The 12,297-nt window shown below is 41.9% G+C and overlaps 1 protein-coding gene across 2 annotated transcripts in view; it reads left to right on the top strand.

Moving 5' to 3' along the window:
* Window positions 1–10,060, top strand: part of nrg3a (neuregulin 3a) — a 417,214-nt gene extending 407,154 nt beyond the window's left edge. For both annotated transcript variants that reach the window (XM_087849983.1, XM_087849982.1), the window contains exon 9: window positions 8,175–10,060. In XM_087849983.1, the coding sequence (XP_087706109.1) occupies window positions 8,175–8,826 (652 nt within the window). In that variant the 3' untranslated portion in view covers window positions 8,827–10,060. The remainder of the gene's footprint in view (window positions 1–8,174) is intronic.
* Window positions 10,061–12,297: the final 2,237 nt, after the last annotated feature.

Below are 12,297 nucleotides of genomic sequence, written 5' to 3'. Positions count from 1 at the left end.
GGGAAACATTTCACCTGGTTTCCGTGCTTTTAATGACTAGATTCAGACTGGACATCTGCATCTTGTCGTACTCTGTCAGGTAAATCACAGTATTCAAATGTAACCCTCCATAACTGTATGTGCTTAGCAGCCAGAGCGAATGATTAGCAGAAATTTATTCGGTGTGAAAGGTGCTGTGCTCTGACCCATTTATTTTGAGGGGGGAATCATGAGTCACTGCTTTACCCACCTGGATTGGCAAGCTTCACTTCAGGCATCCAGGTCCCAACAGTCCCAGCTCAGGATTAATCTCTGCATGACCTACATGCATACTAAAATAAAGAGGCAGAGGAGATGGACACAGCTGGACAAAAAGCTCTCACTCGTATAACAGCGTATACAAATTCAGTGATGTGCACTGGAGGTGAGCTCCCCCTGCTCCCGAAGCTTTATTTACACATCATTTGCATGAACATCGCTAAAGAGCGACTGTCGAGCTGCATAAGTGTGTCCTTACTCAAATGTCCCATTCAAATGGCTCTCAGGTCAACTCGAGTGTTTCCTGCAAATCCTAAAGTCCACCACCAGAAATGAAAATGTCAAACACGAATTTAACGGAATCAGTTACTTTTTTGTTACATTAATGTAAATAATCATAGTTATTCTTATAGAATTCAGTTGTTTAATTGAAGGAATGCAGCAAACCCACTGTAATAACCACCAGAACTATTTCAGCTAGCTGTGGATTGATATACTGATGGCTAAAACAAGACAGCTGACCCAGTTTGGTCAGGCTATGAAGTCTTCATTTTACAACCAGTTTTCCTTTTTTGTGTTCAACATTTTCTGACTTTAAACAAATTGTACAGATCTGCTACATAACCAGAAACTTGTAGCAGGATATTTTACAGAGAATTCAGCTCTATAAACAATATGCAAGGTCTATATGCAAGGACCAAGATTTATAGTCCAGGTCTTAATAACCGAACACGTTTGAGGAGACTGTTGATGCATGCTAGAGAGCCATTGCATTTGCTGAAGTGCAATCTTAAACCATTTTTATTAGTTTTTTTAAAATGATCTACATTCTTCAACAACAACAGATAACACAGTAAGAGCTCTCAGCCTGGATATGGCTGCACTGGCATCCCCTTTAAAATTAACCATTACGTGCTCAGTCAGCAGATTAATCAGTGGCATCCTAGATTTAAAGTGAAGTAACTGTCTGGTCAGAACAAAAGTGCCCACGAGCTCAAGTGTTCTCTGATCACAAACCAATCAGCTCATATTTTAGCCCAAGGCTTCTGTGGTAGCTCTGGTAACGACTCTCTGATTGGGCCAAATAATTCCTCTTTTTAGCCCAAGCAGTCTGGGAGAAACAAACCCTGCCCAACCAGACTTGGATTGGTCCAAATTTCATCAGCTTCAAGTTTATCTTGGTTATCAAAGGGCTCCCACTGGTTGTGATGTGCATTCTGCTGGATCTACGTTTAAGCTTAAATTGAGTAAAGCATCAGTTTAGGCGGGCCAACATCAGAGTATGGGGCATAATATTTGAATGGGGAAGGAGGACCAGAAGAGGATGCTAGGGGATAAGGTGAGATAGAGCCAGAGGAGCTGAAAGAAGAAGAATCCGAGTGCCTGCATTTGCTGCACATATAGAAGATGCTGTAGCTCTCCCTTTCATATATATGTTAGTGTGTACAATAGTACTGGCAGGTTAACGACAAAGCCCACATAATGTCTGAATCCACTGATACCGGCCAATCTACATTTGCCATTTATGTGTGCTGTCTCCTGCATGCTCTTTGCAGGCAGTTCATCACTGTTACGACCCGGCTCAGCCAGGCGACAGGGGGTGTAACATAAACGAGCCCTGAGACCAGGGGGTTAGATAAAAAGAGAAACATAAGGTTTATTAACACAACTGAAAACCGTTAGTGAAACAACTCACTACGCAATAGGGTGATTTAAACAAACATAACAAACAACTCATATATTCAAATAACACTAATCATCTAATGACAATCACCTAAACATCTCACAGGCGGATACTCAAAAACAAAGGTTCAAAAGGGCAGCAGCGCAAAGGCAGAAGGGACAGACGGACAGCACAGTCTATTCAAATCAACAAGTCCCCCCTGAATGAAGGATCCTCAGCCTTCTATATTCCCCGGTAAATGCAGCCGCGTCATTGGTCCGTCGTGTTCAAGGCTCCTGCAGCAGCCAATGGTGTGAGTGGTCTGGCACACTCTGATCTGCATGCAGTTGGGGTGGGCACAGGCCCCTGGCCAGCCAATCCCCCGTGAGTCCCGGAACGCTTTGATTTCCATAGAGGAAGGCGGGGCCACCTGAGGCAGAGGCCGTAACAATCACCTAAATCACACAAAGTACGTACTGTAGTGTCATGAGCAGTGTTGGTCAAGTTACTTGAAATTAACTAATTACTGATTACTTACCCCCCAAAAGTAATCCCGTTACTTTGCTGATTACTTATTTTCAAAAGTAATTAATTACTTAGTTACTTTTTAAAAACACGATTTACAACCTGAATAGGTGATAAAGCGATAGATCTTTCAGCCCAATTCTACTTTTTCTGCATAATCATCATACAAAATGTAATCAAATGGAAAAGTCTCTTTTTAAAACTTGTTTTGTTAGTTTTAATCTTTTAACTTTATGCATCAAGCAAACATTTAATTATCTGCAACATTCTCTGACTGGAAGAAATTAGTTTAACATTTAAACCTATTTTCTGCACATTCCAGCACATAAAATAAAATATTTTTTGTGTTTACACTCAGTCTTTCAAATAGATGCGAGTAAAACACAGCAGAAAATAAATAAAGTCAAAGACTAGCGGTCCTGTTGCTCTATTTTCACCTGTAAAGCAGGAGTGGGGTAGGCGGAGGGTTACCCTGGTGCAGGTGTGCAGCGGTCAGTGGAAGAATCCGCGAGTTTCTCTGTGAGTTTCCCATTACGTCGTAGCTACTCGGTGCTTGTTTGGAAGTTTAGGGGTTTTTTCGCTGTAAAAAGAAGTTTTCTTCCCACGCACAACGGACACTAATGTTTTTGTCACTTTTTATGGAATCAAACTCAAAGTAAGGTCAGTACTTCCACGCTTTAAACGCTGCACGCTCATACTCTCTCTGCACTCGATATATGATCCATTGTTGATCTGCACACAGCTGTTGTCACGAACGTCGCACTCGCTTACGTCACTGTCATGAGACATTCTCGCAAAAAAATCACGGTTTTAGTAACGCAGTAACGCAGCGTTCCTACGGGAAAGTAACGGTAATCTAATTACCGTTTTTGCGATAGTAATCCCTTACTTTACGCGTTACTTGAAAAAAGTAATCGGATTACAGTAACGCGTTACTGCCCATCTCTGGTCATGAGGAAAGGATAACTGGGGAAATATCCTGGGTTGATTTTTTCGAAGTAGTCCAATGTTCATGTGCAGAAAAACACACTAAGAGCTTACGTACCCTTTGGTGCTCAAACATGGCTTCTGCCCTTGTCCAGAGAATATCCGTGCGCTCCACTGCACTGCATTCCAACTCCCTGCCATGGAAACGCACACTCATGCATGCTTTCACAGATGCTGCATGAAAATCCCACATAGTTTGGGTACGAACGCGTGAGCAGGTTGTGCAAAATATACAGGAGGTCATGCTTACTCGCTTACTCAGCCTCACACTCACATGCTCAAACACATGTATTCAGACTGAGTCACTGACCTGCACGCACTCGCTCACCTACTCGCTTACTCGCCACCTAATGTAAGATTTCACATAAGCGCAGGTGGACCGACAGACAGCGGCATCGCTCTCCCATAATACGGTTGTCTGGGTTGCCATGGAGACATTTGGCCACTGCTGCATAGAGTCTGAGTGAGACAGAGAGGCATAAGCTTCATGATACAAGTAGTTTGTTTTTTTTAATGCAGTAACCTTTAAGAAAACAGCAGCAAAGAAGTAAAAAAGTCATGAAAGAGAAGACAACGTGACAGTTTGGAAATGTTTTAAAGAAAGCCTGCTCGTTTCTTTTTCACGCCTCTCTGGGAAACCTAGTGTTAGCTCAACAAAATGCATGACGGAGAGAAGTCGCATGAATTTATTTGTTTTCTTTTTCTGTGGGACGTGCTGGATTTTCCCTCCTCTCCATTTGTCGTATATGCACAACCTTCAATTAGAGAAAACACTGCTTTTTTAAGCCTCGATGAGTAGGCGTGCACACCTACCTGCAAATAAAATGCACGCATGCTCCTTCTTTGTACATTTCTCAGTGTTGTACGATTAACAAAAGGGATCGTATTCTGAATTTATCAACAGAAACAAGGGATTTATTAAGAAATGATCTGTAGGGCAATAGATTAATGAAAATGACGGTTAACGCTTGTACATGTAATGAGCTCCCATTAAAGATAAAAGGCTGGTCACTTATCTCACCTCGCTTGCACACAATCTCTCTGTAATTCCCCCGTAGCTGCTGCCGCTTCGCTCCGGGGTCTATATTTGAACTGTGCTTCATAGACTTTTGCAATCTGATTGTGTTTCAACCCATCAAAAGAGAGATTTGTCTGTGAATGTTATCTTGGGAATTAGCACCCTCGCATCATCCTCTCTTATCGCTTGCAGGATCCTCTCTGTTGGCCCACTAAACCTCCGCTGTGGTTTTCGGAGAGGTTTTCATGTCTCGGAAAAACACTGCGGAGATAAAACAAGGATGCGATTTCCTTTGAGTCTGAAAAGGCACCTTCTCCACCCACCGCTATTTTTGCACACTTTGATGGAGAGCAGAAGCGTGTGTGATGAGGGTATCATAAGGAAGAGGGACCCCAAGTTTAATCTGAACATGGCAGCAAAGGCTTGGCTTGGCAGAGGATTATGAATTATTACACAAAGATAATGAAGCTCTGCTCTAGATTACAGCTGGATTTAGACACTGATAATGCTGAGGGGAATGGTCAGTCCTGGAAAGAGGGCGAAAGCGTTTATGTTCAAGAAAGACCCAAGTGCCTATACTGTTGCACAAAAAATTGGACTTCTCCACACTTTTATTCATTTTCCATACAGACGCTCGCCATAATTGACACAAAGAAAGTAGAGGCTAAAGTGTGGAATAACAGTAGTGGTTTAATAAGCAGTTATTGCCTTCATTGAGCTGATACAGGCAGGTTAGTGCTCGCTTTCTGCATAAGCGAGATTTTTATATCTATATAAAGAAGACAAACGAATCCTCAGATTGCAAAAAGATTGCGTACAAGTCTGTGAGAAAATGACCCTACTTCTTACTCGATTTATGGTGTCAGTAAATATTTTGCTAACATGTTTATGCTCTCAGTTATTACACCCAAGTATTAGCTTTTACAGCAGGATGTTTTGCTTTGTAATGTATAGAGTTATTTACCAACTGTAGCAGGTGTGTGCGTTAGCATATGGACACGGTGACAGCCAAAGTGCCTAACTTACACCTTCAAAGACGTCCAACATTTTCTGGTGCTTAGATCCATCTTTTTGCACCTTATTGCTGACTAAATATGAGTTAGGTTTAATTTTTTCACCATGTAACTGTAAGCTAGCAATCGATTTCTACTTCAAAGTTCACGATTTCCACCCAGTGCCAGCATTTACAAACATATAAGGGTGTAAGTCATGTTTGTGGACTGATCTCTGTGAGTTCTGTGCCAGAGCTTCAGTTAGCAATCACAGGTGAATCACAATTATCACAAATAATCATGATTTTATTTTAATATCTTCAACCATAAGCTTTTCCTAACTATTACCAAGAGTTGTTTTAGCCCAATATCAACTTTGTCTTTGCAGCAACCAAATTTCAGGGCACTCCAAACGACAGTGTCTCACTGGTATCTCCATCTCCCTTTCCCTCTCTTCCAAAAACATCTCACGCATCTATAACCTCTGCATCGAAACTGCTTCACATGAATATGAATATGCAATGAGGCTATTATATGTCTGTGTATTAGCAAATGTTCATCAGTATTGCTGTTGGAGCAGTGCAACAGGATAAGTGACAGCAGTGCATCTTTGCATCAAGCCAGACTTGAAAATGACACAAACACTGATGGTTTCGGTCTCTCTTGGCAGTCAGTTTTCACACCCCAAAGTTAAAACTCTTCTGTATTCTCACTGTGAGGAAGCTACAAGCAGTGGCTCCTGTTACGTTGCTGTCTCACCGCACCTTTTACTTTGAATGCTCTGACAACAAATAAATAAATAACACTCCAGACAGCAGTGTTTTTCACTCCGTGAGCCGATCTCTGCCTGTAACCTGGTTTCTTGTGTTCATGTAAATGCCGCCACTGATTGTGAAAGAGTAGCGGGCACACAATGAAAGGTATAATTTGCCTAGGCTGAGCACGAGGACAAACAAGCTAAGGCTAACGGGAACAGACAGACTAAATCAGTAGAGCACAGAAATGGAAATGGACTGAAATACTGATTTGCCCAGCAGCGCCATTTGAACATACAGTACTATACACGGGATGTTGACAGGTGAAGCAGCACGAGTCAGATTTGTGAAAACATTCAAATCAGAGGAGTGAGGAAGGAGAAGCAGGCACTGAGTATCAGTGTTGGTCAAGTTACTTGAAAAAAGTAATCAGTAACTAATTAATGATTACTTCCCCAAAAAAGTAATCCCGTTATTTTACTGATTACTTATTTTCAAAAGTAATTAATTACTTAGTTACTTAGTTACTTTCTAAAAAAAATGATTTACAACCTGAATAGGTGATAAAGCGATAGATCTTTCAGCCCAATTCTACTTTTTCTACATAATCATCATACAAAATGTAATCAAATGGAAAAGTCTCTTTTTAAAACTTGTTTTATTAGTTTTAATCTTTTAACTTTATGCATCAAGCAAAAATTAAATTATCTGCAACATTCTCTGACTGGAAGAAATTAGTTTAACATTTAAACCTATTTTCTGCACATTCCAGCACATAAAATATATTTTTTTGTGTTTACACTCACTCTTTCAAATAGATGCAAGTAAAACACAGCAGAAAATAAATAAAGTCAAAGACTAGCGGTCCTGTTGCTCTATTTTCACCTGTAAAGCAGGAGTGGGGCAGGCGGAGGTTTACCCTGGTGCAGGTGTGCCACGGTCAGTGGAAGAATCCGCGAGTTTCTCTGTGAGTTTCCCATTACGTCGTAGCTACTCGGTGCTTGTTTGGAAGTTTAGGGGTTTTTTTGCTGTAAAAAGAAGTTTTCTTCCCACGCACAACGGACACTAATGTTTTTGTCACTTTTTATGGAATCAAACTCAAAGTAAGGTCAGTACTTCCACGCTTTAAACGCTGCACGCTCATACTCTCTCTGCACTCGATATATGATCCATTGTTGATCTGCACACAGCTGTTGTCACGAACGTCGCACTCGCTTACGTCACTGTCATGAGACATTCTCGCAAAATAAATCACGGTTTTAGTAACGCAGTAACGCAGCGTTCCTACGGGAAAGTAACGGTAATCTAATTATCGTTTTTGCAATAGTAATCCCTTACTTTACTCGTTACTTGAAAAAAGTAATCGGATTACAGTAACGCGTTACAAGTAACAAGTGACGCGTTACTGCCCATCTCTGCTGAGTATTATGGTGCTGATTTAAAAACGTGAGTGCTGTTTTGCACAAAAGCTTTTCAAATCGAACGATCTTGACCGAAAACTGCTTTCTGCTTTTTTTTTTAAGGAGGAAAAATGAGCACACGTGATTTGACTGCCTCAGTCGTCCTTGAGCAAAGCTCGCCACCTTAAACACACACTCTCCAACACATACAGAGTCATTAAAATCAATAATTAAAAAATGAACTCTCTGTTACCTCCTTACTTATGTAAAGGAGTTGAGGGTTTTTTTGAGTGCGTGTGTGCAGACTTGGATATAAAGAGATGAAAGAAAAATGTCAGACTCATCTTCTTCCCCCTCCGCATCCGTGGTTAGCCTGTGAGATGGCAGAGGGCGGAGAGCTGTGCCTGTGTGTATTCTGTCAGGGCTTCAACGTGGGAGTTTGAAAAAGCGATTGAGTTGAAAACACACCCGAGACACAATGACTTCTCCAAGTGAAGTGTGGAAGTTTTTATCCAGCTGAATAACCTTCACTCCTTTCCTTTTCCTTTTTTGTCTCCGTCTTGTTTGTCTTCATTCCCCATTTTCCTTCTTCTCTAGTGTCCAAGTGCAGGGAGAGAACCAGTGTGACGACACCTTCCTACATATGCAAGCTCCTGCGATGCAGGCATTGTCGCCGTCGCCTTGGAGCGGCTGCGTGGAGGTACGCGCACATCTGTGTCCTCCATCTGAACCCAATCCCACCACCCGCAGCCTGAGAAGGCCGGGACGCCGTCAAAGCCACTCCCCACCTCCCCCGTTCCGCTCCTGCTCTATTCCCATCATTCCATCTGTGCAGTGTCACCATGACAATGAGGTGTCTTGCATGCAAACCACCCCAGCGACCACAACGATGTCAGTCACCTGTGGGGCCACGCCTTGCAAGGAGGAGAAGAAAGAAAAGGCAGCGCACGCCCCGTCGTTTTCATCTTCCTGCTCGTCTGCCATTGGACGGCAGCAGGACGAGGTGGCCCTGCTGCTCGAAGAGGCACAGGAGCAACTCAGGGCGTTGGCGCTGGCTCACAGGAAGCAGGAGGGGGGCGGAGTCTTCACCGGCACCTCAACGGTCGCACTGGTGGAAGCCAGAGAAACTGTTTGCTTCCTGAACGTTAACGGAGGAAGTGCCGGGGCGCTGAGCTGTAACGGACCCACGCAGACCCAGCTACTCAGCCCCAGCCTATCACACAGAGACCTGGGCCAAACCGGCCAATGAGAAGGCGCGATTTAGGACATTCACTTACTGTTTTACACTGTTTGACAGACTCTGGTGTTCTGCATCTGTGGGCTGAGAATGAAAATGCTGAATTAAAAAACAAAAAAGAAAAATGTAATATCATGGATAATCTGAAAATGTGCTGATGATATGCATACTGTATGTACACGAGCATACAAACACTTCCCGAGTGGCCGCCTTTACACCGACTGACAGTATGGAAAAAGAAAAAAAAATATTCACGTGCATTTATTTACCAAACAAGAGAAACACTTCTACTTAGACAAAAAGAAACCAAATAGTCTGTCAAATCCATGGTGTTTTTAATTGTAAAAAGAATATATAAATATATATATAAATATATATGGATATAAATATATGGAATTCAAAAGTGACCAAGTAAAGTTGAAGAACACAGGAATGATGTAACTATTTTTGTTTGTTTTTTTTCGTTCTCTTGGTTTTGTATTCTCACATTTTGGTTCTGGCTCGATGAAGAACTCCATTAATGTCCCGCCGCAGGTCCGCGAGTCGTGAATCGGATTCTGCGAGCCTGCGCGGAATCAAAAACGACCAACGAGAAAAAGGAGCCACCACACCAATTTCACCCCCCTTTGCCTTTTGAAAAACTGTTACCCAGCCAAGAATTACAACGCAGCCGTCTGTGGTAATCAAAAACACTTTGAGGATTTACGACGCAAAACAAAAACTCCCCAGCTTTGTGTGTGCGCGTGTGTGTGTCTGTGCTGGGAAGCCACGAGGGACGAGACAAAGAAAAACTAGGGTTTTTCCCCAAATGCCACTCGGATTTGGGAGGGCAGATTGTGGAGATACTGACTCCAGTTTGGCCAGTGTTGGAAACCAGTCTAGATTATTTTTGTTTTTATTACAAATTATATTTTCACACTCATATGCACACACGCCCGCCTGTGAATTATTATTTGGTTGCTTGAACGAATGAACAGAAGGACTGAGAAGGACAGTGGGCTACGGGGCTCTACGGGAGTGGATGTTTGTTTTGTTTTCCATTTTTTTGGTTATTAATGAACAATGCTGCTTTCTGGGGCTGATGGGAGGGACAAACACATGGTTTTGGTATTGAAACAAGAAATAAATGTCTCTATGTTGTATCCTATGAATTGGAAGCTTTTGAATCTCTGTATGAAGTTACAGCCAAATGTCTCTGGTGTCACAAAGTATAAAAACAATGGTTGCAATTCTGGTAAAGACTTTTCCAAAATAACTGTTGTTTTGATTGATTGCTTGAAAGACAGCAACCTGCCCGTAGATGCATGCTGGATAACATCACTCTGAGGGTTTACACTGACAGTGTTACTTTTGACCTTTTCACAACTTCGCCAGCTTGAAGACATCTGGGATCAGCATTCATGAAGCACTTTATTTTGTGGAGCTCCTGGTTTTCTGTGCACTGAATACCAAAATGTTTTAAAATGCGGTGCCGTTTCCTGGCTGTAGATGGACAGCTACAGCCACGTTTAAAAATTAAGCCAACAACCCTCAGAAAAATGTTCACCACTGTGGGAAAGCACAGGAATTTGTTTTTCAGGCAGAGAAAAGCGGCATGTGGATGGGAATGTGTCGGGATTCATTCAAACTCGTGTGACACAACTGCAAACTTATATAAAACCTAACAAAATGAAATCGATAGTTAAATATCAAACCCATTTTAAATAAAGTACAGGGTGGGCCATTTATATGGATACACCATAATAACATGGGAATGGTTGGTGATATTAAAGTCCTGTTTGTGGCACATTAGTATATGTGAGGGGGCAAACTCCTCAAGATGGGTGGTGACCATGGTGGCCATTTAGAAGTCGGACATCTTGGATACAACTTTTGTTTTTTCAATAGGAAGAGGGTCATGTGACACATCAAACTTATTGGTAATGTCACAAGAAAAACAATGGTGTGCTTGGTTTCAACGTAACTTTATTCTTTCATGAGTTATTTACAAGTTTCTCTTTGTTCACAGCCATTGACATGTCGATGGCTGTGGGTCCATTCTTCATCAATGGAAACCTCAAGGCCACTGGATATTTGAAATTGCTACATGATGATGTGTTTCCCTCTTTATGCACTGAAGCTGGCACATTCCCTGAGTTTTTCCAGCAAGATGGTGCACCACCACATTATGGGTGCCAGGTCCGAGCATTCCTAGATGAACAGTTTCCTGGAAAGTGGATTGGTCACCGTGGGCCAGTTGAATGGCCCCCAAGGTCTCCCGATCTGACCCCCTTAGACTTTTATCTTTGGGGTCATCTGAAGGCAATTGTCTATGGTGTGAAGATACGAGATGTGCAGCACCTGAAACTACGGATACTGGATGCCTGTGCTGGCATTTCTCCTGCGGTGTTGCTATCAGTGTGTGAAGAGTGGGAGAAGAGGGTTGCATTGACAATCCAACACAATGAGCAGCACATTGAACACATTTTATAAGTGGTCAGAAACTTGTAAATAACTCATGAAAGAATAAAGTTGCGTTGAAACCAAGCACACCATTGTTTTTCTTGTGACATTACCAATAGGTTTGATATGTCACATGGCCCTCTTCCTATTGAAAAAACAAAAGTTGTATCCAAGATGGCCGACTTCTAAATGGCCCCCATGGTCACCACCCATCTTGAGGAGTTTGCCCCCTCACATATACTAATGTGCCACAAACAGGACTTTAATATCACCAACCATTCCCATGTTATTACGGTGTATCCATATAAATGGCCCACCCTGTATATCAGACTCAGGAGTAAATGCAACGTAATTGTTAAAGTGAACTAAATCTTGAACTTTGCACAGAAGAAGTAAGATACACATCTTCTTCTTCAACGTGGCTTTAAAGCCATCAGAATCTCTAAAACAAGGAAATGATGACCTGAGTTTTGCTAGTCTAACTGTAGTACATATGAACCAACCATGACCTGTAATCTGTTGCTTTGTGTTGCCAGACACAGATTCTCATATGTATGAATCACACTGACATATTTCCCACATTCTAAAAAGAGGGGGGGGAAAATCCACATTTGGTGGTTTTGTTGTTGGTGGAAATCATTTTGTAGTTTGCAGCAGAGACTCCAGTTTAACAGTTCAAGTCACACACTTCAAAGATTTTGTGTTTCTTTTTTATTGTGTTATTAATTCAAACTGCATTAGTGAGTAAGATGTAGCTGTTTTAAAACTACTGGGTTAGGTCTACTTAAAACTACAATAACGCCAATTCTTTTCAAGCACTGTTTCTTGGTTGCCATGGTGATGCATCCCTGCTTTGTCTATGTGCGCCCAACATAAAACTTACTTCTGTTTATAACTATTCTAAAAATAAATTTACTTATAAAGTCGCTTTTTTGCATGACAGTCAGCACAGCACCTTTTCATGACTGTTTCACAGGCTGCTTTGAGCCTGAGCTCGGATAACCCGCACGAAAACACTCAACATGAAAACCCTTAACAATG

The sequence above is a fragment of the Neolamprologus brichardi genome, chromosome 13 (assembly GCF_056152115.1).
Source record: "Neolamprologus brichardi isolate AB-2024 chromosome 13, ASM5615211v1, whole genome shotgun sequence".
NCBI classification, from domain to species: Eukaryota; Metazoa; Chordata; class Actinopteri; order Cichliformes; family Cichlidae; genus Neolamprologus; species Neolamprologus brichardi.
Note: the sequence above shows the minus strand (reverse complement) of the source record. Positions and strands in the feature narration are given on the sequence as shown.